At 36.8% G+C, this 22,208-nt stretch overlaps 1 protein-coding gene across 2 annotated transcripts in view; it reads right to left on the bottom strand.

Annotated features, from left to right (window-relative positions):
- Window positions 1-1,496: 1,496 nt before the first annotated feature.
- The window catches only part of SP3 (Sp3 transcription factor), a 34,247-nt gene continuing 13,535 nt past the window's right edge, over window positions 1,497-22,208 (bottom strand). For both annotated transcript variants that reach the window (XM_067299044.1, XM_067299045.1), the window contains 3 exons: window positions 12,513-12,705; window positions 5,485-5,681; window positions 1,497-3,253 (listed from right to left, as the gene is read on the bottom strand). In XM_067299044.1, coding sequence (XP_067155145.1) covers window positions 2,937-3,253; window positions 5,485-5,681; window positions 12,513-12,705 — 707 coding nt within the window. In that variant the 3' untranslated portion in view covers window positions 1,497-2,936. The remainder of the gene's footprint in view (window positions 3,254-5,484; window positions 5,682-12,512; window positions 12,706-22,208) is intronic.

Below are 22,208 nucleotides of genomic sequence, written 5' to 3'. Positions count from 1 at the left end.
ACTTTCAAAAATCACTACCATGCACCATGTGAACATGCACAGCAGTGTTCTCAAATAATACAAACACTATGGCTGTGAGCCATTAGACAGAAGGCCCTTAGACTGTACACTTCCCATCTCATTTTACACAGATTTCCAGAGTTACTTTCTTCCAGAACTTTGTAGAAACAGAATAACATTAAAAAAAAAAAAAGTCTCACCTAAACATTAATTAAACTAACCACTTGATGTACTGAGCATTAAGGCTTTGAGAAATTAAGCAACTTTGTCTTCAGCAACAAGGCATCAAAACCCTTGGCACCAAAACACACTTTCAGCCACAGATGCACACTGGTGAAAGTATCATTCTATAAAATTTCTGAAGAGCAGTTTCATTAAGAAAATAACTCTCTTCCCTCCCCTTTAAAGTAATGCACTAATATAGCCACAAATGGCTGGAGAGATGAGACACAGAATGTAAGTATTAAAAATTAAAGTAATTCACACCAAAATGCTCTGAGCGCTAAAATAGTTATTGGAAACCAAGCCTATTCACCTATCTAAAGGAGGAAGATTCAGAGTATGTTAAAATATTGACAATATCCACAGACTGCCATAAGCCCAGGCAGAATTTTCTTCTCTCCCAAGTGAGCTTTCCCAAATGATTTCACTCTCTCATTTTATTAAATAGAAGATTAAGATGATTAACTCACTTTTCCCTGTACCTATCAATTCCTGTTGCTCTGAATCATTTTTTTTTTCATCCAATTGTGAATACAGAGAACACATGCTCTTCATCACTTTTTCCAGTTCTCTCTTTTCTAGGCTGAGCTCTACCTGGTTTATCCTAAATTATCCTGGTCTGTCCTCTGGTCATTATATGCTCCAAGACTTTAGACTTCTTTTATTACAAATATAGGATTTTCACTTTCATTATAGCACCATATACAACCATTACTCTCCTTAATGTCACAGTTCTCATTGGTCTTTCTTACTCCATCTAAAACCTTCATCTTACTCTTCCCGGTCACATCTTCCAAGCTGACAGACTTTCTTCCCCTTGCACTTACTATTTCTTCCTACCCTTTAAGCAAAAGGCCATTATCCTCTTTAGACATACTTCCCTATCAAGCCCATCGGTATTATGGCTTGTCAGTATTAGGGGACTTAAATGCATTTTTATTTTCATATTCTATAACATGGAGTCTTTGTTTTCTTTGTGTCCTGCACAGTGTAAGGATGTAACAATTACCAACACACCACCATAGTATTAGTACATGTATTAGTACATGCATGTGTGTGCACACAGATATCTTCCTCATTCCTTTTCTTTTTTTTTTGGAAGTGGGGTGTGTGGGGGGGGGTATATTACCATCTGTTGGGACTTGCCCAGGAGGAGAGGAAACACTGTTTCTATTTCCCACCACCTAATACAAAAGAAGAAAAACATGTCAGGCTATTAAAATGTATTATCAAATTACATCTTATTAATTAACAAAAAATACAGTAAACTCAAGTCAAAAGAAAAAAAAATAGTGTTTTATTAACTACCACACTGTTATAATACACTTTAAACGTACAATAAGGTAGCCTTTAAATTTGAGGTGGTTTTAAGAATAACAAATGAACAGATTTCCAAATGTTTGTAAATAGGTGAACTGCAGTAATTATTGTTGTACATTTTTGGAAAATGGTATAGCACTTACAGACCGGCTATGTAACTTCATTTTGTACATTTTTCTATAATTGAAAATATAAACAGTAATTAAAAAATAAAAAGAAAATTCAGCATAATAAAAAACATATATGTTTATCAGTTAAATGTACTGGATACATACAATTTTTAAGGGAAGAAGCAAAAAGGAAAGATGGCTGATATTTAAATGCAGATTGACTAACCAAAAACTAAACAACAAACAAATAAAAACCTCATAAAACCTCTAGTTCACTATGACTATATCCATATGTTTGGGAGTACTGTCAATATGGAAGTGATTTTTCTGTTGTATTTGCATATGTTATATTTTACTGGTAATTTACATGATGGCTTTTAAGGCCCTGGCAGACAGATGTTTTTGGAAAAAAGATTTGATAAAAATCACTGCTGAGACGCAATACACCTTATTTTTGGTCCTCCAATGTTCAAGAGAAGGGATATACTTCACTATAACATTTGCCTTACCACCCAAATGCCTCAACCTATACTTTTCTTTTTCTTTTAAACATTTTAAACTTTTTAAACATTGGTTATATTGCCCACCTTGGTTATGAAAGAATATTAACAAGACATCATTTTGGCAAATTAAATCTTAAACATGGCTTTTCAATAGGATTTAAAAGGTGACTATCCCTAGAGTTCCATGTTAAAATGTAGTTTTCAAAATCTTACAAGAGTAATGCTTAAAATATTGTACATAGTTAACCTAATTAAAATAATTAGCTTCAAAATGACAAGTTGATGAGCTAAGTAAAGCCTACACTATGTAACATTTGCTTGGAAACTTGATTTGTCAGTTATGCATAATAAAAATTCCAGTCATCAAGAAAATTACAAAACTTCTTTTATCATAATATGATTTCTTTTCACCCATCAACTTCTTTTATCTTACAATAGATAAATACCAACATGTTCTCATTTTTTACACTAAACCACACAGGATTGATGCATTTGGTTAGACTACCATTTCCATCGTTAAATTCATTTTTTTTAATATAACTTGGTAAAATTTCATCTCTTCTAGATTCCAAAAGTACCTACAAAACCCATGCAATTTTACCATTTTAATATACTATGGAATATCATACAAAGTAAGGCATTTCAGTGTCATGTATAACCAAGTTACTGTCAATCCAAAAATTTTTGCACATCAATAAAAAGATATCTAAGAACTTAGGAACAATATTCTTCTCACTACTGTATAAAAATAACCACAATTAATAGGTATCTTGTGTAATATTTACTCCATTGTCTCGTTTCCCGAAACTGTGACAAGCTGTAAAGGTATTTCAGTGTTGGTAAGAATATCTTGATTGCTGGTGCCAGATGTATTAACAGTTCCTATTCCTGAAACAGAACCTTGTTGAATATTTGCAAGGATAAGTGTTGTTCCTCCTGCAGTAATCAAAGTATCATCAGGTGTTGCTTCTACTGATGCCAGCACTGTACTGCTAGAGTGAATACCTTTTTTATTCTGATGTGTTTTAATATGTTTGGCAAGGTGGTCACTCCTCATAAAGCGTTTTGAACACTCCGGACAGACAAATTTCTTCTCACCTGTCACATAGGATAGAAGAAAAAAAAATGTTTTCAAGAACTTTAAAAAAAAACCCACACGGACACCAAAAAATCAAGATAACTTACTACCTGTAGGAGTCAGAATTCTAATACCATCTATACTGAAGAAAAAAAAAAACAAAACTGACACTATGAACTCGAATTATTTTTTGAATTTCTAGGCATTCATAACAAACCCTTTAAAAGAATTCATTTATTTTTCTGTCTCTTGGTGAGTTTTGGAAGATCTTTTAGGCATGCTAAAGAACATCACCATTTAACATCCTCAGGCTGCTGGTTTGCTGCCTCTAAGTTTCACTGCAATAAATAACATTTAAGAGGAGAACAAACCCTGCAGAATCATGGACAGGGAAGAGTACGTGAGCTCCTCCAGAATCATACTTGAGACTGACAGACACAAGATCACAAGATAATTCAGGTTGAAAAGGACCTCTGGAGGTCTCTATACTACCTCCTGCTCAAAGGGTCACCTACTTAGGGTTGCTCAGATGGTCAGAGGCTGACCAGGTTGCTCAGGGCTTTATGTACTCTGGTCTTGAAAAACTCTATAAAGGTGGAGACTGCACAACCTCTCAGGGCAACCTGTTCCAAAACCTGGCTGGTACTGTGGTGAAAGTTTTTCTTTATAACCAGTCCAAAACTCTCGTTTCAACTTATGCCCCTTGCCTTTCATCCTCCCACCATGCACCACTCTGGAAAGTTTGGCTCTGTCTTCTTAATGACTGCCTTGTAGGCACTGGAAGGCTGTTATTAGATCTCCCTCTTACTCTTCTCTTTGCCAGGCTGCACAGGACCACAGTTCGTTCAGCCTCTCCTATAAAGCAAATGCTCCAGTCCCCTGACCATCTTGGTGGCCCACTGCTGAACTCATTCCCACAGACCAATGTTCTTCTTATACTGGGGGCTGAAAACTGGATACAGTATTCCAGATGCAGTCTAACCAGTGCTGAGAAGAAAGGGTAATCACTTCCCTATATCTATTGTCTGTGCTTCTGTTGATACAGCCCAGGCCACGTTTGCTGCTGGCTCATGTTCAACTTGCTGTCTACTAAGACTCCCAGGTCCAGGATGTTGCGTTTATCTTTGTTGCATTTCGTCAGGCTCCTGTAGCCCATTCCTTCAGCCTGTCTGGGTCCTCTGAAGGGCAGCCTTGTCCTCAACTGTATAGAACGGTCAGCCCAATTTGATGTCATCCGCAAACCTCCAGGTCATTGACAAAGATGTTAAACAGAACAGGTCCCAGGATAGATCCCTGCAGTACTTTACTTTTTACCAGCATCCCAGTACACTAGGACCCATTAATCACTACCCTCTGAGTATTCAGGAGGTCTTTCAACCAGTTTTTACCCATCTGGCTGTCCATCCATCCAGACGGTAACATCCTAGCTTGGATACACCCCTCCAACACATCTAACAAAAACAGACCATCAAGTGCAAAAGAAGAAATATTTTTCAGAGGCATTTCAAAGACATTCTTCTAAGCAATGTTACATATTGATAAGCACCTAAATTATTTGTGTATCTATTATCATTAGGTTTTTCAAATAGTCCAATTTTAAAGGTAAGCATTCTCTAAACTACATAGTTTGAATATTCTATCATATGAATATGGGTTCAGTTCGTAGGAAATTTTTTTTTTTAATATGGACAAAAGATGTAAAAATCAACCACTCCTTGGCAAGGTGGAAGCACTAGTTTCATTTCTATTCGTTGTATTAGACAACAAGAGAGATAACCTGGGGTCCCCATATCTCTAATGAGTAGTCTAAACATTAAACTAGAAAGTGTGAAACAATGCACCATCGCATACTCTTTCTTGATTTGTGAATGACATCTAATCTCTTGGACATCTAGCCCTTTACTTTGCTATTTAAAAAACAAGAGAAAAGTTTTAAGCTGGGACAACAGTTCTACCTTGGTTCAAACACATAAAACATTGTTGAATTTAAATCAAAGTAAATCAAAGATTAACCTATGTTAAATATTTGCTTAAATGCCAGTTCTGAACCAAAATAGTGCATTGCTGTTTTTCCTCCTCAGATCTACTAAAGAAGCTAAAATGCATACATAGCTCTAAGAACCAGTTGATTTCAGAAAATTCATACCACATTAAAATAAATCCAATAAAAAATCTGTTTTCCTCTTTATTTATCCAAGCCTCCCCCGTGACCCTCCTTTAGTTAAATGCACCAGAATCAAAGACTGAAAACCTGTATGCGTTCTTCGGTGTCGCTGAAGCTCATCACTGCGAGTGAACCTTTTTCCACAGAACATCCAAGTACAAACAAATGGACGCTCTCCAGAATGCCAGCGGAGATGAGCTCTCAAATGTGAAGTTTTCCCATACACTTTGCCACACCCTGGTATGTGACAAATGTGTTGCTTCTTCTTTCCCAAGTTGGAGCCTCTGTTAAAAAATAAAAAATAAAAAATAAATTAAGCATTCTAATGCATTCCTCCTAAATATTGGTCATATGTAGAAATGGGCTTACATATACCATTATATCTGCAAATGAGTCTGAGCAGCTTCCCATTTTTGTTTCAAATAAAATCAAAGCCCAGCATACCCCATAAGCTGGAACTAAATTCTGTAATGATATCCGGATTCTGCAGCAAACTATAAATTCAATGGCAAGTTAAATTTAAATAATAGAAGTGTAACCTTTAACATACATGTATATGAAGTTGAAAATACAATCATTACAGCAGCTCATGCTACTTTGATGCTGAAGTCTCTGTATTTTAAATTTCTCCCAGTTTCAGTTTTTACTATGCCAAAGACAGTTTTGGCAAAGAAAAACACACATGACTACAATTGCCAAAAGGGAAACTGGAGGTTTTGGCAAATGGGAAGAGAACAGATGGGACTTTTGGCATCTTGGGAAAACTTGAAAAGCAGTTTGGGTTGAAGGATAAGCATACTAACCTATTTCCACTAAAAGGAGCAGCAGTGAAACAGTTAAACTTTCTGACATTTAAATTAGCTCTTCGAGATTTCAGAAATAAAATCCATCAAAATGAACACACAATTCACACAGAGTATAATCCAGACTCCTAAGCTTGATGCCCAATGTAAGATGCTGCCTTACAGAAATGGTAGGTGACTGAATCAGCAGAAGCACCTGAAGGTCTACACAAAGGCCTTTTATAAAATCACCAGAGAGGTAAGTGCCTCTGAAGACCCAGAGAAAGAGATCAGTCTGGCCAGTGTAGGGCTTCATGACTGATTTATGCCAATTTAAGTGTTTGCTACCACTGAAAGGGACACTCCAGGGAACAGATCTGGCTGACAACACAGTCATATGAATGGTAAATGCTGGTTCAAGGGAAGACATTGGAATATGCAGCCAAGCATCAGGCCACTTTATTCATCAGCAACATTAACTTAAAACAGCTTATGCAGATCCTGAAATCAGTTTTCAGCACTCCATCCTCTGACTGACTCTACAATTCTCAAGTGTCTCCCCAAGGCAATTTAATTTCCTTAGAATGCTCAACTTTGATATAACTGTCTAGAGGCTGAAGGATTTGCCAAGCAACTAGGAGACCTAGATTCTCATCCCTATTGTCAGAACAATTCTGTTTTACATCTAATGAGGGTTCAGTGTAAAATGCATATACGCTTTATGGAGCTAGGATTTGGAGCAAGCATTTCTGAACATGCACTCTAAAAATTTCACAGCATCTAAAGGGATTTCCAACCTAATTAGTTATTTTCCTAATACATTCTAGACAGTCCAGGAAAGTACGGAGATAAAATCCAATTAAGTCCTAGAAAATGTTTCCAAGAATTTAAGTCTCAATTTAGAGTGGGATCCATCCTCATACTGCTTTATTCATAATTTTGGCCTGTCTTGGAAGAACAAACTATCACTTTTATGTACTAATTATTTTTCATGACACTGTAGGTTTTTACTTCAAAACAAATTCAATGGCAGCAGAAGTAGAGAGTATAGAAGGCTTTTGAGCCCTGGTATTGTAGCAGTAGAATCATGAGAGCCTATGGATATGGTGACCGAGGAGATTCTGCTCATCTCTCAATTTTTTTTTTGTTGCCACTCCTCAATCCATAGCCTCACAGAAAGTTCACCTCTCTGTTCTTCCCAACTTGCTTACAAATTTCATGCAAACATTACTCTGACACCCAACGTATCTGACACCTTAAGCTCTTCTCTCATTATTAGTCTTGGCAAGAATACTTTTGACTCAATCTTTTTCAAATGTCCCAAAAGAAGATCACTTCTTTGGACCAAGACAGACTTTTTTGGACTTATCTATTTCTTATATCTTTTACCCCAACTGAAACATCAATTTTTGGTAACTTTTGCTACATCTAAATCGACAGGTTCAGACCCTTCTCCTGCCTCCCCTCAAAAATTAAAAAGCAAAATTAACTCCAATGTCAAGCATTCACCTTCATATTATGTCACCTATACAAACAGCCCAGTATTCACAAGTTTTGAACACTCAGCCAGTCTCAAAGGAATTTAGCAAAACATCTTTAGATTCCTCCTTTCCTTTTCTAATTTCCAAGGTTCTGCAGATAGCCAGGCTAAAGCAAATTCAACCACACAAAATGCAGTGTACCTGCAGCAGTCCCATGAGCGTTCACCTACCAGCCCAAAACACCCAGCCCTCTAGGCTCCAAGGAAGAAATTTACTGTATTCTTCTTTCTGTCCCACTGCAGCCAGTTTCCTAGTTCTCAGGCTCTAAGTTCACCATCGTCTAATGATCCAGTTCTAGACACTTCTTTTCCAGCTTCGCTTGTTTGGTGGCTCACAGCATCCAGCAATTACAGTGATGGGTTTTTTGCAATAAAGGCAAAGAACATCCATGTCTCTTCCCCATTATACTGTCTTGGTAACTGAAAGAATTGTCCACAGGTTCTTGCTATCCTGTATCTTTAATTGCCTGTCCTATTCCATGTTACCCTAAAACGTGCTCAGCTTATGCTTATTATAACAAAATATATTTCTGTAGTCGAGAATATATTTCTGTAATCAGAATTTTTATTAAGTATTTCATCCTTAAATCTTTTGCAAAGTATACTACATTCCTCCCTTCTGCAATAATCAGCACAAATATTTTGTAACTTTGCATGACACAGTACATAAAATGTGACTCAAATTACATGAAATCGCATCAAAATTCTGTTAGAATAATTCCAAAGTCAATCATTCAAAGGTGCTTAAATGAAAACAGCAGGTCAGTGTTTTAGCCCAGATCGAAGGAAACCAAGGTTCAGCTCCTGGTCAGTTTATTTTACTTAGGTGGTGCAATATGCATAATTCTAAGCACCTTACCTAACTGGTAAGAGAATTCTTTAGTGGACTGTGAAGTCCAAAGTGAGGGGAAGATCAGGGATTCATAGGATGAAGTCCACAGGACTACTTTGAGTGAGTAACTATTTATTCTATACAGTCTCATATAGGCAACTGCATGTACGCTTCACATGTGCTCTAAACTGACTGGACATGAGCCAGATTCTATCTGGACGCTTTGCAGCTGCGACAGTCTGGCATCGTGCCCTAACAAGGCCCGCTAAGAGGCCTTTCTTGCTGCACTTGCTTGCAGCCGTCATCACTGAGTAAAGGGATACGACTCAGGTCTACACCTACACTGGAGTCTTCAAACCAATTAATATTTAAGCGTTTTTATAGCACATTTTTGTTTTATAAAGACTGGAAACCACGTTTCTCAATTACCATGCAGAATGCAATGGCTGCAGCAGGAGAGACCTTCATCTATCAAGAATTGAGACTTTTAGCCCAGCAGTACCTAATTTCTAGGAGAAACACTAGATATTTAAAAGGTAAAGCATAAGTTTAGCAGTGATTTTAGCAATGTAGTTTTAGAGTTATGTATCTGAAGTGGTACTCAGAAGCACTGTTCCTCTATAGATCTAGACAGTAGTCTCTCCAGATGTAAGTGGGAGGAGGGTGCAATTTCCACCTAACTTCCAACCTAAACCTCAAACCTAGCCAGTTCATTTGGGATCTGAGTCATCCTTTGAGGTACATCCTTCTCCTTCCCCTTCCTTATCCCCCATTTACTACATAGGTTTAGAGCCATATGGCTTTAATTTACACATCTAATACACCATCAATGGCTCTTTCTTTCCTTCCTTCCCCCATGCCAAATATGATAAAGACAATAGCAGCTCCCTACTTCACAGAACTGGTACAAATACAAATACTTTGAAGACTGCAATGTGTTCCAATTCTGCATCAAGAGTCAAAAAAACAAAGAAAAAAAAGACAAAAACAGAAAACAAAGACAACAGGAAATGCCAAAACTAAGGCTACAAAACACATGAAATTATATAAAGTCTGCATATGCAAAGTCACATACTACTTTCTCCTACCTCATTCAGTGCGCAGGAGAGAGAGTTTTCATTGAATGAAGAGCTGCTCAATTTTTTCCATACTGATTTAATATATGTTTTCCTTTTCTTGCCACTTATATATTATTTAAATACTGCATTAAATATAGTTATTCATTTCCCCAGAGTTTCTTTCTCATCATGGACACTCACAACAGTGTTAAGCCATTCATCAACATTAACAAATTTATCTTGCAACACTCCTATAGTGAACTTGAATTCGTACACTCATTTCATAGATCCAAAAAGGAGGCAGAAAGAGATTAAGACCAAAACTGTCAAACACACACCAATTTGAGGTGTCAAGTTTGAGATACTAGAAGAACTTTTTTTTTTTCAGAGTACTGCAGATGTTCACAATGCAGCTCAACTGACTTCATTACAGCAATGAACTCAGCACTTCACCAGTGGAAAATATGGGGTGGATAGACAAACACTCCCAAAACTTCAGGGCCCCAGTATTTTAAGCTGACCTCCAAAAAAATGAGAAACATGCCCTCGTAGTGGCCCCCTGTGAAAGATCTACCTTTAGATTTTTCTTCCTGCAGTCTCCTATCTCATTCCCTACATGCCTTCCAATTTCTGCAATAAATCAATCAGACTACATTCACTGTACAACCCTGATTCATTCCCTCAGCATCATCCATCATATGCGCTGAATGGCACTGGGGTCATATGGAAAAAATAGTACGAAGTCATGTAATTAGAAACCAGATCATAATGCATATGTACAAGGGATTGAATTGAAGTTGCACAGGAAATCTTAATTTTGGCATTTCCCAATTTTCAAATTTTCAGTTTCACAATCTCAACATTATTTTAAGAATTGTGAATGTTATCTGAAGAAACTTATAAAAGCAAATGTCCTATTGTCTGAAATTGTATAGTCTCCCCGATGAATCATCAGCAGAGTTGAAAGATAAAACAGAGAATTACAGCACTGGAGATAAATGAGTAACTACAGAAGCTATGGAACCTGATCAAAGTATGTCAGAAGAAAGGAGACACTTTCCAGTGGGCTTACTTTTTTTTTTTGCTAGACTGAAGGAATTCCACATTCCGGTTGGAAAATCGCTCTACCAACTGTAAGTACTTTCACTCTTTTTCTGTTTCCCATATGGACATTTACTACTAGTCTCCTCCACTATCCTGTTTCTATTCTTAACTCTTCTCACATCCTGATTTCCTGTCCTACTTCTCCTATGTTGTACATCTGTTATCTCCCAGTCCTTCATTTAGAATGGATTTCAGACAATCTCACCTATGTCCTAGCTCTTCTCAAGTCTTTCCCAAATTCCTGTCTCTGAGTTTTGGTCAGACTGCACTTTTCTCAGCCATTATCAAAAGCATCTCTGAAAAGGACTCTTTCTCTCAAGCTTCAACTTCAAAATTTGGTGCTATAGCAACTCCACTTAGGAGGAAGAGGATTAAGTACAGATGTATCTAAATTAAAGTTCCTGGAGCCTGGAATAAAGAACAAGGAGGATGTACCATATGTAGTCCCTGTGACTCAAAAGAGTATGGTCTGTGCAAACAACATTTTTTACAGTTTTCTTCCAGACTGAAGCAAATCTCAACCCAGTTTACACTTTGGACAGATTTTCATGGGGAGAGCAAAGGTGCACCCAGAACTTAGATTTCCAAGTCTGTGCTAGGTTTCAGTGAACTACATGTAGCATTTTAACACGAGCAAACTGACATAAAAAGATGCTACACAGCCTTAAACACAGATATTATTGCTACCTTCATTTGTGATGAAAATGTATCAAAGTATTTTTGTATTAAAACACTTAATTTTACTCAGCATGACTGCTATATCACCTCCCTATGCTTACAAAGAAGATATCCAGAACATACAGCAGAAACACAGAAGACTTGACAATAGATGTATTTAGTTGGTACTCTTACAACTCAGAGCCACTGGACACTGACAGATTCTTTAAACAGAACTCAGTAATTTACATCAGAATTCTCACATAAATAAGACCTCCCTTTTAGAGGGGAAAGTAAGTACCATCAAAATGGACAAACTCTAGTATACCGGAAAGCAGCCTTTGCTTTATATTAAATACAATGTTACCCTAAATACTTTCACTTGTAAAAGGCAGTCTGATATCCTCCCTTCCTTTCTTATATCTGTAACTGAGATATTTGAAAGAAAGTGTTTTAAAATAGAATAAACTCTTTGTAGGAACAAAAAGCTGAGAAATACTTTCATGAGATGTGGAATGATGAAACAGGGTTTCCTATGCATTCATCTGAAGACTGAAATGATCAGGTATTTCATATCTTTGAGATATCCATATTTCCACTAAATTGGACTGAAAACAACCGGTCAATTCAAAATTTGGTATTTAGAGTTGTTATACAAACCTTGGTTTTCTTAGGAAACGAGCTAAAAAAAACAGGATAACTGTATTTTTATAACATTCCAAGGCAATCAAACTGTGAAAAAAATGCTCAATCAGTGAGGAAATGTAGGAACACAGGATTTAATCGAGTTCTTGACATATGATAGGAAGCCAATCACAGATGTGCATATTCCAAAATATCTCATTTTCATATTATTTAGGTCCATGTTCTAACCCCACCATCCTTACTTGTAGTGGGTGGCATCTTACTCCAGAGTTTTCCAATTAATCTTAATGGATTTAGGCAAAGAGGAGAGAATAATTTGCCCTTCCAGCTGCAAACACAGAAATAAAGGCGGCAGTCTTTTATTGCATAAGGTATTTCACATAAGCCTGTAGTTTTCCCTTAGCTGCAGACACCATTATTAACTGAGAATCCTATTTTTCTCACTCATTGTTTGTTTTCAGCATTACATGCATTATATGACACTAAATGTTACATACCTTCCACCACCTTCTTTGCAGTTGGGACATGTGCAAGCTACTCGTCGCAGTCTTTTTCCCTCTTGATGTGGTTGGTCCCCTTCCTCATCTACCACCTGTACTCTCAAATGTGTTAGATCATTGGTATTCAGTGTAGAATCACCACTGAGCTGCCACTCTTCTGGATCAGGCTCCTCTTCTTTAATCCTGATATCTGAGGAAAAGAACAAACACAGATCCATAAGTAACCCATTAAATAGAGAGAGGAAAACCATAATGATCAAATCTTTCTACTGTTGAGAGCACTATGTCAGTCAAAAGTCAACATCCTTTAGTGCATACTTGACATTGCTTCTGTGCCCTTGTAACCCATAATGTATTTAAAAAGTTTATCTTACTATACATTTCAAAGTTGAAGACAAGCTATAACAAAGTATCAAAGTTTAAGTCTGAACTGTTCTTGCTAGGGAATGCTGTCGCCGGACTATTCTCCTTGCTTAAAAGATGGGAAAAACTGAGGAACAAGAGGTTGGACAGAGATTGAAAAAGTGTTTCTTGTTTCAAATGTTTCCAAGTCGCCATTTATGTTTCCATAGGCTTTCTCAATTATTGTTACATGTAATAGAAACAACCTTTCTAGATGATCATAAGACAGTTTCAGTGTTCACAATGATATATAAAGAAACACAGGAAGTTAATTAAATAAAAGGTTTTCACCTAGGAAGACCGAGATATCTAAGGAAAACACAAAACTCCTGGCCTTTGTTCTGCTATCCCTTTCTCACCTAATATTTATGCCTTTGTTTTTACACTATTCATAGAAAAGAATACATTCACAGCAGAATGCCATTCAGCATTAAAAAGAGGTAAATAACACGAGCTACTTCAAGATAACTTTGAGCTAGTAGTCAAAATAGATCTTAGCAGTTTCATGGATGCAAAGAAAGCCTCTAAGTTCTCAAGTCATTCTCAGAAGCTAAAACATTCACAAGTATACGTACCCTCTTCCCCACGATCCCTAGACAAGCATCTATGTACCCCTTAAATAGTACATACTTTAGGAAAAAGACTGAATCTTCTACTGGTCTTTCACCCCTCCGAAACCAGGGGTGGAAAAGCAAAGCCCAAACCCAAAACCTATTAGGCAAAACCTAGTCTCCAATCCAAATATTCAAAGCTAAGCATGTGGCAGAAGTACTTGAGCCAAACAAAAGATAGAAGGCTACCTCATGTTATTAAAAAACGAAAGTACATGCCTTATTTTCTGCGATGACTATCATGCCATAGCTGAACGTAAACATCACACAGCTTTGAAAGGAGTAACACAGAAATAAAAACTCAGAATAATCTTGAAGAATTAGTGTTATATATTACATGTAGTATCATCAACAGCTAATGAGCAGCTACATTCTGCACCAACTGTTGCTTTGAGCAGGCTTTCTGGTCAGTCATATACTGCTACAGAGCATTCAGTACATGAGAAAGCAACTATTTTAACAAATTTACTTTTTAATAGGTACTCATTCCCCTCAGACACTATCCTGGATTCCCAAAAGAGCTGAAAGACTGTAAGGTCAGATTTTGGAGGAGAAAAAAGAAAAAAAAGTAAAAAAATAAGTTTTTACTTTTAATTTTAGAAGGCCGAACACCCAGTCCCTTCTTAGGTTCTGTGGAGTAGTTGGTATTTTTCCAGTAAAAATGATTAGCTACTACCACGAACTAATAAGTGAACCATCAATTGATTTTTCTTTTCTTTTCTTTTTTTCTTTTTTTTTTTTTTACCTTGAAGCTTCAAACTAAAGACTAGATGTCTTTTTGGATGTATTTGAAGATTGCTTTCTCTGCAGAACTAACTTAATTAATATGGCTGTTTTCACCCTTAACTCAAACTCCACTTTAACTAAAACCAAAACCCTTAACTACAGCAATTCTAGATTCCTTTTGGGCGACTTGTCAATGCATCAGCTATCGTCTGTATAGTGAAGACACAGCCGCACATATTGCATGACAAAACAGAAGAACAACTGTGCTGGGTCAGATCATAGCCCTGGTCTACCTTCCCAAGCTCCAGCACTCATCACTTCAGAGACAAAGGATATACCTATACAAAAACAGGCTTGGTGCTAGAAGTGTCGGTCCAGCCCTTCCCAAAGCCACAGCTTGCCTGCCTTTTAGTTGCAGTTGTACAACTGTCTGTAGGATTGTGCTGTGAATTAGATCACCGATGTAACTGAAGTTAAAATAACTCTCTAGGATACCACTGCATTTGGGAAGAGAATTGCAGGTCAGAAACAGGGAAGACTAGATTATTTAACAGGTTTAGCTACAAAACTCAGTGCTAGAAATTAGTTTGCATAAATACACCAGGCTGTGAACTGCGAGGATTCAGGAGTTAGCACACGCACTTTTGCTGACTCTTTACACAGGTGATAACACCCAGCAGAACTAGTGTGGTAAACTACTGCACTGTCCAAAGTCACCTGCACACACCATAATCTAATTGAGCTTCACCATTACCATAAGGAGAAGTTCACAGCTTCAGACAACACAGCCAACAAGCATCTGCTTTCATGTGAAAGGCACAAATCTACCTCTTAAATCAACAAAGAAAAATCTCCCTATGTCTACCTCAAAAACATCAGGTTCCTTTAGGGCACCAAGGAACCAGGGAAAAAACAAAACAAAACAAAACAAACTTTGTTCTTTCTGAACACCTACTCTTAAAAAAATAAGCAAAAAGAAAATGACTATGCAAAATAAACTTGTATTCAATTAGAGGCAGCCTCACTATACCAAACTATCACCATGTTTGTTCAATACTTTTCTGAAACTGGTGCTACTGTTAATTTGCAGGCAACTCTGCAAGCTTGAGAGCTTACTCTAAGGGAAGGTGCCTCAGAAAATGTTCAAGACCTAAAAAAAATCTCTGTGGTGACATCTAGTCCTGTGTATTACCCACCAAACTAACCTCCTAACAAATTAAGTCATTTTATGAGACTCATCCATGAAAGGATTATTTTATATATAATTTGTACATTCATGTTATATATAATTCCTTTTACCATAAGCAAAGATTAATACATTACACAATATACAGATGGTTTATCAAATTTCTCTCTCAAGCTGGATACTTACATCCCGAGACAGCTGCCCCCAGACATTGCTCCACTCACATTATCTTTAGAAAATGGCAAAAAAAACCCATCTATTATTATGCAACTAGGCACCTAATATGAATTTAAATACAGCAAAGTGGTAAGGCTGCCAGCAAAGGCCAATGCAGTCCCATGTGTGTCACAAAGATCACAAATACACACTCCGGGCAGTTCTTCAAGACTGGATACATTATGCAGTCAATGCAGTAAACACCATACTTAAAATTCTTTGACTAATCAAATGTTCCATGAAACATGCATTTAAATAAAAACAGAATTTATATAAATAAAATTTGAAGTAATGTTAATAAAATGAGTCATTGTATTAAGAAGATAAATTCATGATTATCCTCATACTAACATTAAACACTAATGCATAATATATTTATAAAGTCAGTAGCTGAATCAGTAAGTACTACATGCACATACTTCAAAAGAAATACCAACAAGTCCCAGTGAAGGAGACAGGATTGAATTAGAGTATGGATTTCTCCTCCAAAGACCCAGCACCACTACTAAAGTCAAATTCCATATAACACAATTTTAAATTTTTAAAATTGCAAGACTCCTTGAAATAAAGTCAAAGTAGCATTGTATTTTTGCACCGTGTTTCTAGATTATCTTTAGAAGATAGAAATTGCAGCTATTGCTTTAGGCATTACTCAGAAAGCCTATCTTCCACTCTAGGCACACAGATGAGTACAGTGTAAACTGGCAATTTACAGATAGGACTCTCCCTAAAAAAGGTCTTCTTAATATTTCATTATGCAGATGTTTTAAATAAAACAAAACTAAAAGAATTATCAAAAGATGAAGTGTTTATTGAGCCTTTCCAGGATGCAGTACAGCTAGAGTGGACTGCATCAAATCCCACAGTGAAAATCTGATAGCCTTAACAAGGTTCTTCGAACCAACAAGGCTGTCACTCTCCAAGTAGGTTTTGCATCATTGCAAGAGATAAGAGAAAATTCCATCACTATTTGCAGGGGTGGTGGGAGGGAGGGAGGGAGGGTCCCCACTGTGATTTAGACAACAGAAAGAAAAGAAAGTGGGAGAAGGAAGAAACCATGGAGAAGAGCAAAAGATACAAGTCTTCTCAAATGCACTGGAATTGAAGATTATGCAAATTCATATAGATAGCAGCAATTCCACATTTCTCTCTGGTGTTTCTCTGAACAGGCTCCATTCTAATTCAGTCTTAACTGACAGAATACTAGGTTTCTCACATTCTCTGCAATAGAAGTTGGGCCTAGAAAATCAAAACAAAACAACCCCCACAATCCCTAAATCTCATGACAAGCTGATGCAAACACTGGTAAATTAGAGGCAACTTTTATTTTCTACCAATTAAACAAAAAGAAAATAAAGGTCATATTTTTATTATTATTTTATTTCCATGCTTTCACATTTCTGTATGCCCCTACTTCTTCACTGAGTTCAAGACTTAGTGTGATCAGTGTGAAGGGGAAATTTGGACAAAGTTACTGTTTCAAACTGTCTACAGATTCTGCAAACCATACATTCTGTTCAACTTCTTCTTGGCACCTCCTGAGCTAGGTTTGTTTTAGGTTTTGTTTTCCCCCCAAGGATTGAAACTGCTGCCCACTAACACAGTCAGGTCATTTACTTATTTCATCATGTATCAGATTAATGCATCAGTTAAACTGAATCAAAACAGAGATAATAAGCCTTACCTTCTATCCTGGTCTGCCTCAACTGGGACTTCAAGAAAATGTCATCTTATTCATTTATGAGAAAAGTTATTAGTTTATCTGCCAGCCAAAAAATTGGGGATAAACTGAGAAGGGGAAGGAGGCAGTGGAAAACTGCTTCATTTGCAGGCTTTACCACCACCGTACTATTTGAATATGCCTGTAACGTAAAGACTGTGCAGACTGTCACTAATGGCATTCTCAGAATTTCTTGTGATTGTCTCCAAGCTGTGGGCTTCTAGTTTAGCTTCTTTTCCTAGATGCTGAAAGCCACCATGCTCTTTTACTCAACTAAGCTTTACAAGATCCCAGTCTGAGATTGCACATAACTTCTTACCAGTTCCCTCACAGCACCACAAATAGTCTGTCTGCAATTTCAATGTCTTGTAATCAGTCATGCCTATTCATTTATTTTTCCAAATAGATGCTTCCCTTCCTGCCCCCACCCCCCCCCCAAAAAAAACAGATGTGAATTCTCATGTCCTTTCCATCTTCTATTGTTGATTTGGTTTTCAGCTTTCTCCACAGTGCAACCCACACTCCCTCAATACCTTGAATTCACCCTGCTTATATTTCTGGATGGGAGGAAACTTTAACAAGAGATGTTCAGCTTTCTCAGACATACTCTTTGTTTATATCATCTAAACTAAACTTCCTCTAGCCTAGTTATTAACTAAATTAAACTCTTAATTGGCCAGCTGCCCATGTCTTTCAGACAGCAAAATCAACAAAGCAACTAACTTCTACCTTGATTTACTCCCCAACACTTAAGTCTGAACTTAGGCATTTTTATTATGTAACAAATTACAAGGCAATAGAAGAAACCCTAGGGAATGTTATCTTGAAATATTTGTGAACCTAAACTTGGCAGAAAGGTTATCATCTAGTTTCAACAGCTGTGAATCAGATCTTAAATTTCTGAAGAAATCAACTGGTGTATACAAGCCCAAGAACAGGACCTCACAGTACTGAATATTTAAGGAGTACCAACAAAATGATTAAAAAAAACAGGTATAGATCTTTTCTTGCAAGACTTGTCAAATACTACCTCTCCAAGTGACTCTATACATTATTCTAAGCCAAATATTTACAACCTGAATCATGAAATTACTTAAGCCAGTACTATCACAACACATATTACACATCAAAGAACAGTTACTTACCCCACAGTAGCTGCAGTTCTTTGAAATGTGTTGTCTACACTGTCTTACAGACAGTGATGTCCACTGCAGCCTGCCCTGACTTTTTTATTTCTCATGGTTGAAAAACATAAGAATGGATAACTAGAAAGCTGTAAGAAATGTTGATCATACTCAATATAACACAAGCCAGGAACTGCAAAAATAGCTAAGGAAAGCAGGAGGACACAGAATTCTATGAACAGCGGGGTTAAGTATTCTTAAATAACAGTATTAGATTGTTAGTGGGGCAAACAACAGAATTGTCAATAATGATTTAGGAAGGCAGAATTGTTCAATAAGTATTTCTGTTCTGCACTTGGGTAAAAGCCAGATAACAGTCCTATCACTAAATGAGAATGAAATGCTTCCCACTGACAATTCGTCAGGATGATGATTAAAAAAAAACTACTAAAATAAAGACTTAGTATATCAACAGATCAAGATAATTTTTTTCAGCAATTTTAAGAGATGACTGAAGAGTTCTCTGCAGTTTTAATACTGTAAGCCTTGGACCAAGCGAATGCTCCAGTGGGTTAGAAAAAAGCTATCACTGTGATAATACTGAAAAGGGGAAAACAAGGACTCAAAGAAGTAGGGAAAGATCTAATGCCACTCAAGATGGGATTACGGGAACTGTGCCGGATTCTAAACCAATACTTTTTTTTTTTAATCAATGCCACCACTGTTGATGTAATATACTTGAGACTTCTACACAGCAAGTGACTTAGTACAGTACAGCATTTAGATTAAGAAATTTGAAATACAAAATGAACATTGAATACATGGGTTAAAGATTGGCATGAAATTTAAATGCAGATTGAGAACCATCACTTATGACAAATAATGAAGCGGACATGTCCCCAACAGTGTGGATTCCCCCCCCCCTTTTGTCCTTAAAAATTTCTACCTTTTGAAACAACCTGTCTACTACAAGCAGCAATGCAAACTGACACCCTCTACAACTTATCATCTCAACATAGATACATCAAGAGCCTTGCCTTTTCAAGAGAGCAATCACTGATAGGATCCTGGTGAGCATTCACAGTATTATGACAAGACTGCTGGTGTCCTTGGTAGAAATTTCAGATGCTTTTTATGAGCCAGATGCCCTGAAAAGTTAGCTTGAGAGGTCAGGACCAAAGTATGCGATCCCAGGAGGAGATTCAAAAGGCAAAGTGATTGTATAGAACTTCAAACAAGGGACCGAAAGTGCTGAGACTGCAAAAAGATGGAACATGGGTTTTCAGCCTTCTTTTCCAGGCAATGCAGTAGTGGAAATAAAATCCCTTGCCTCTTCAACATCAAGGATACTCCCCATTCATCCCTAGATATGTAATGGAGTTTTCTTTTTGTTTCAGGAACATTTTGTAAAAAAAAGGATGTGAGAAAAATGAAAAAGAATAAGTACCTCAAACTGGATAAGATAATCTTTTGTTATCATCCTGAGGACCTCCAAGCCTAAGATAAACTTCACCTCACAACCATGGGTTGTAAGAAGGAAGCGAATTAGACTCTCAGCTGTTTTGGAATACAGAGGGGAAAAAAGCACATGTAGCACAGATATAGAGGGCAGATGCTACAATTCAATCTTTTCAAGAATTCAAGAGAAAAAAATGCAATTCTATTTCATGGCAGTAGATACTGCATTAAAAAAAAAAATCAGACTAATTAAAGTAATGGAAACTTTCTTACACTTGAAATGAGATAATTTACCATATGCTGTTATAAGCAAGTTTGTGAAACACATAAGAGCATCATCGTCTAATTCTTCTACAATTTATTAATTTCCTTTTGAAAATGATAAGGAAGTAGGGAATGTAATTCAAGCGTGCTGAAAGCAAACTATTTATCCAAGATTGGTACATAAATAGATCTAATTCTTGCACTAACTTAAATATGTCAGAGTTTCCAATTTAATTTTTTTGTATTAAAAATAGAACAGTGGGAGAATCATTTTTTAAGTATTTTGATTTCACGCCATGCAAGCTAAATAGATAGCCTCAAATTTAAAAGGGATATCCCAAAACAGATATTGCCAGATGAAATTATTTACTTAACATCATTGCTTCAGCTTACTTCATGCCTTTCATAAGATTTTTCAAATAAACGGATTCAATTTCATGTTGACATCCTGCCCTTCTCTCAAAAGCCTGGTATAAAAAATACCTTAGAGGAAAGAACTGCAAAACTGAAAGTAAAATTAAAGAGGTTAGAAACAGGAACATAAACAGCAAAATTAAGCTGGGTAATACTGAAAACCAGCCATAACCATTTACAACGTTCTACATGCCAGGAGAAAGCTATGCTTTAAATAGCAATTTGCAGAACTTTACCAGAAGCATTAAAACACTGATTCGACTATTCCAAAGAATACAATTATAAATACCTCATTCTTCAAATTTATTTGTATTTTATCTAACAGATGTTAGACCTCTGCCTCACAAGACACCAGCAGATGAAAGAGAAGTTGTTAGTCACTTAGGAAAGTATTTACCTAGAAAACTGTGTGCCAATTTTTTAGCAAAAATTAGACTAAATTATTTCAGACTTTTATCAGCATGATAAAGACTTCAGGTTCTGGCAGAAACTGAATGAAGTCCCTACCACAAAGAGCCAACCACTCCCACTCTCTGTCTACCAGTGCGAGCTGATCAACAGGTATGATTGTATTCAATGGCAGCAAGCACGTGAGTCTATATATAGCTGTGTATAAGCCTGTAGGAGGAGGAGCTAGGAAGATGTTAGAAATGAAGACCACAGTTTTGCTGTGGCACTTTGAGTCAACTGTTGAGAGGAACCCCTTTGGCTTTATTCCAACTGTAAACCACCATCTTGGAAAAGAGCTTGTAGTTTTTTATTTTTATGTAGGTGACTCTTTCAGATGAAACGTGTCTGGGTTGATAAGCAGCAAGTCCCTTCTCAAGCCAATGCTATTTCTTTCCAGCTCACTTGTGAGTTTCTTCAGATGCTACTGGAATAGTCAAAAGGAGTATCAAAAAAATTAAATCCAACTTTTAACAAAAAGTGAAGCAGTCTAGATCAGAGCTGGCAAAACTGCCTTTGTTTCAGGAAACAACCAATCCAAAACTGTAATTCACCACATTATTAACTTAACTGAGACACCATTACAATTAGATTCTGGTTAACACTATTAAGTCTCCTCTGCATAGGCAATGATTTTAAGGAAAAAAAAAAACAAAACAGTAACTTAAAAATTCTTTCAGATGGAAGAAACTGACAAGATAGGAAAGATGAAAACAAGTTAGTGCCTTTCGCTACCCTCTGTTTTTCCAAAAGGAATGTTCTTTCATGTAAAACGTGTGTTCAAGGAGGAATTGTATCAACAGGGTGACTAAAAATAAATACCTTCCTTGGACAGGTAAGTTGCTAAAGAGTAACGTGAACTGCGTGCATAATGCCTCTTTCTGTTACAGACAATGCAGTATTTTATTACAAAATGATAACAGGATGAGTAGACTACTGGACAGCTTTCTAAAGCTTAATTTCCTCTCAAGACTGAAAGACTGAACCCAGAACACCAGTGAGCAAGATACCTCTCTGCCAGTGTTAAACACATAGATACAATTTGATATAGCTTTTTGTTTCGAAAAGCAATCCTGAAGAAAGTTTCAGATATGACCAACTGATACCCTTCCTCTCTCCACCTTA

The sequence above is a fragment of the Apteryx mantelli genome, chromosome 6 (assembly GCF_036417845.1).
Source record: "Apteryx mantelli isolate bAptMan1 chromosome 6, bAptMan1.hap1, whole genome shotgun sequence".
Taxonomy (NCBI): domain Eukaryota; kingdom Metazoa; phylum Chordata; class Aves; order Apterygiformes; family Apterygidae; genus Apteryx; species Apteryx mantelli.
This window is presented reverse-complemented; position numbering and strand designations above follow the sequence as displayed.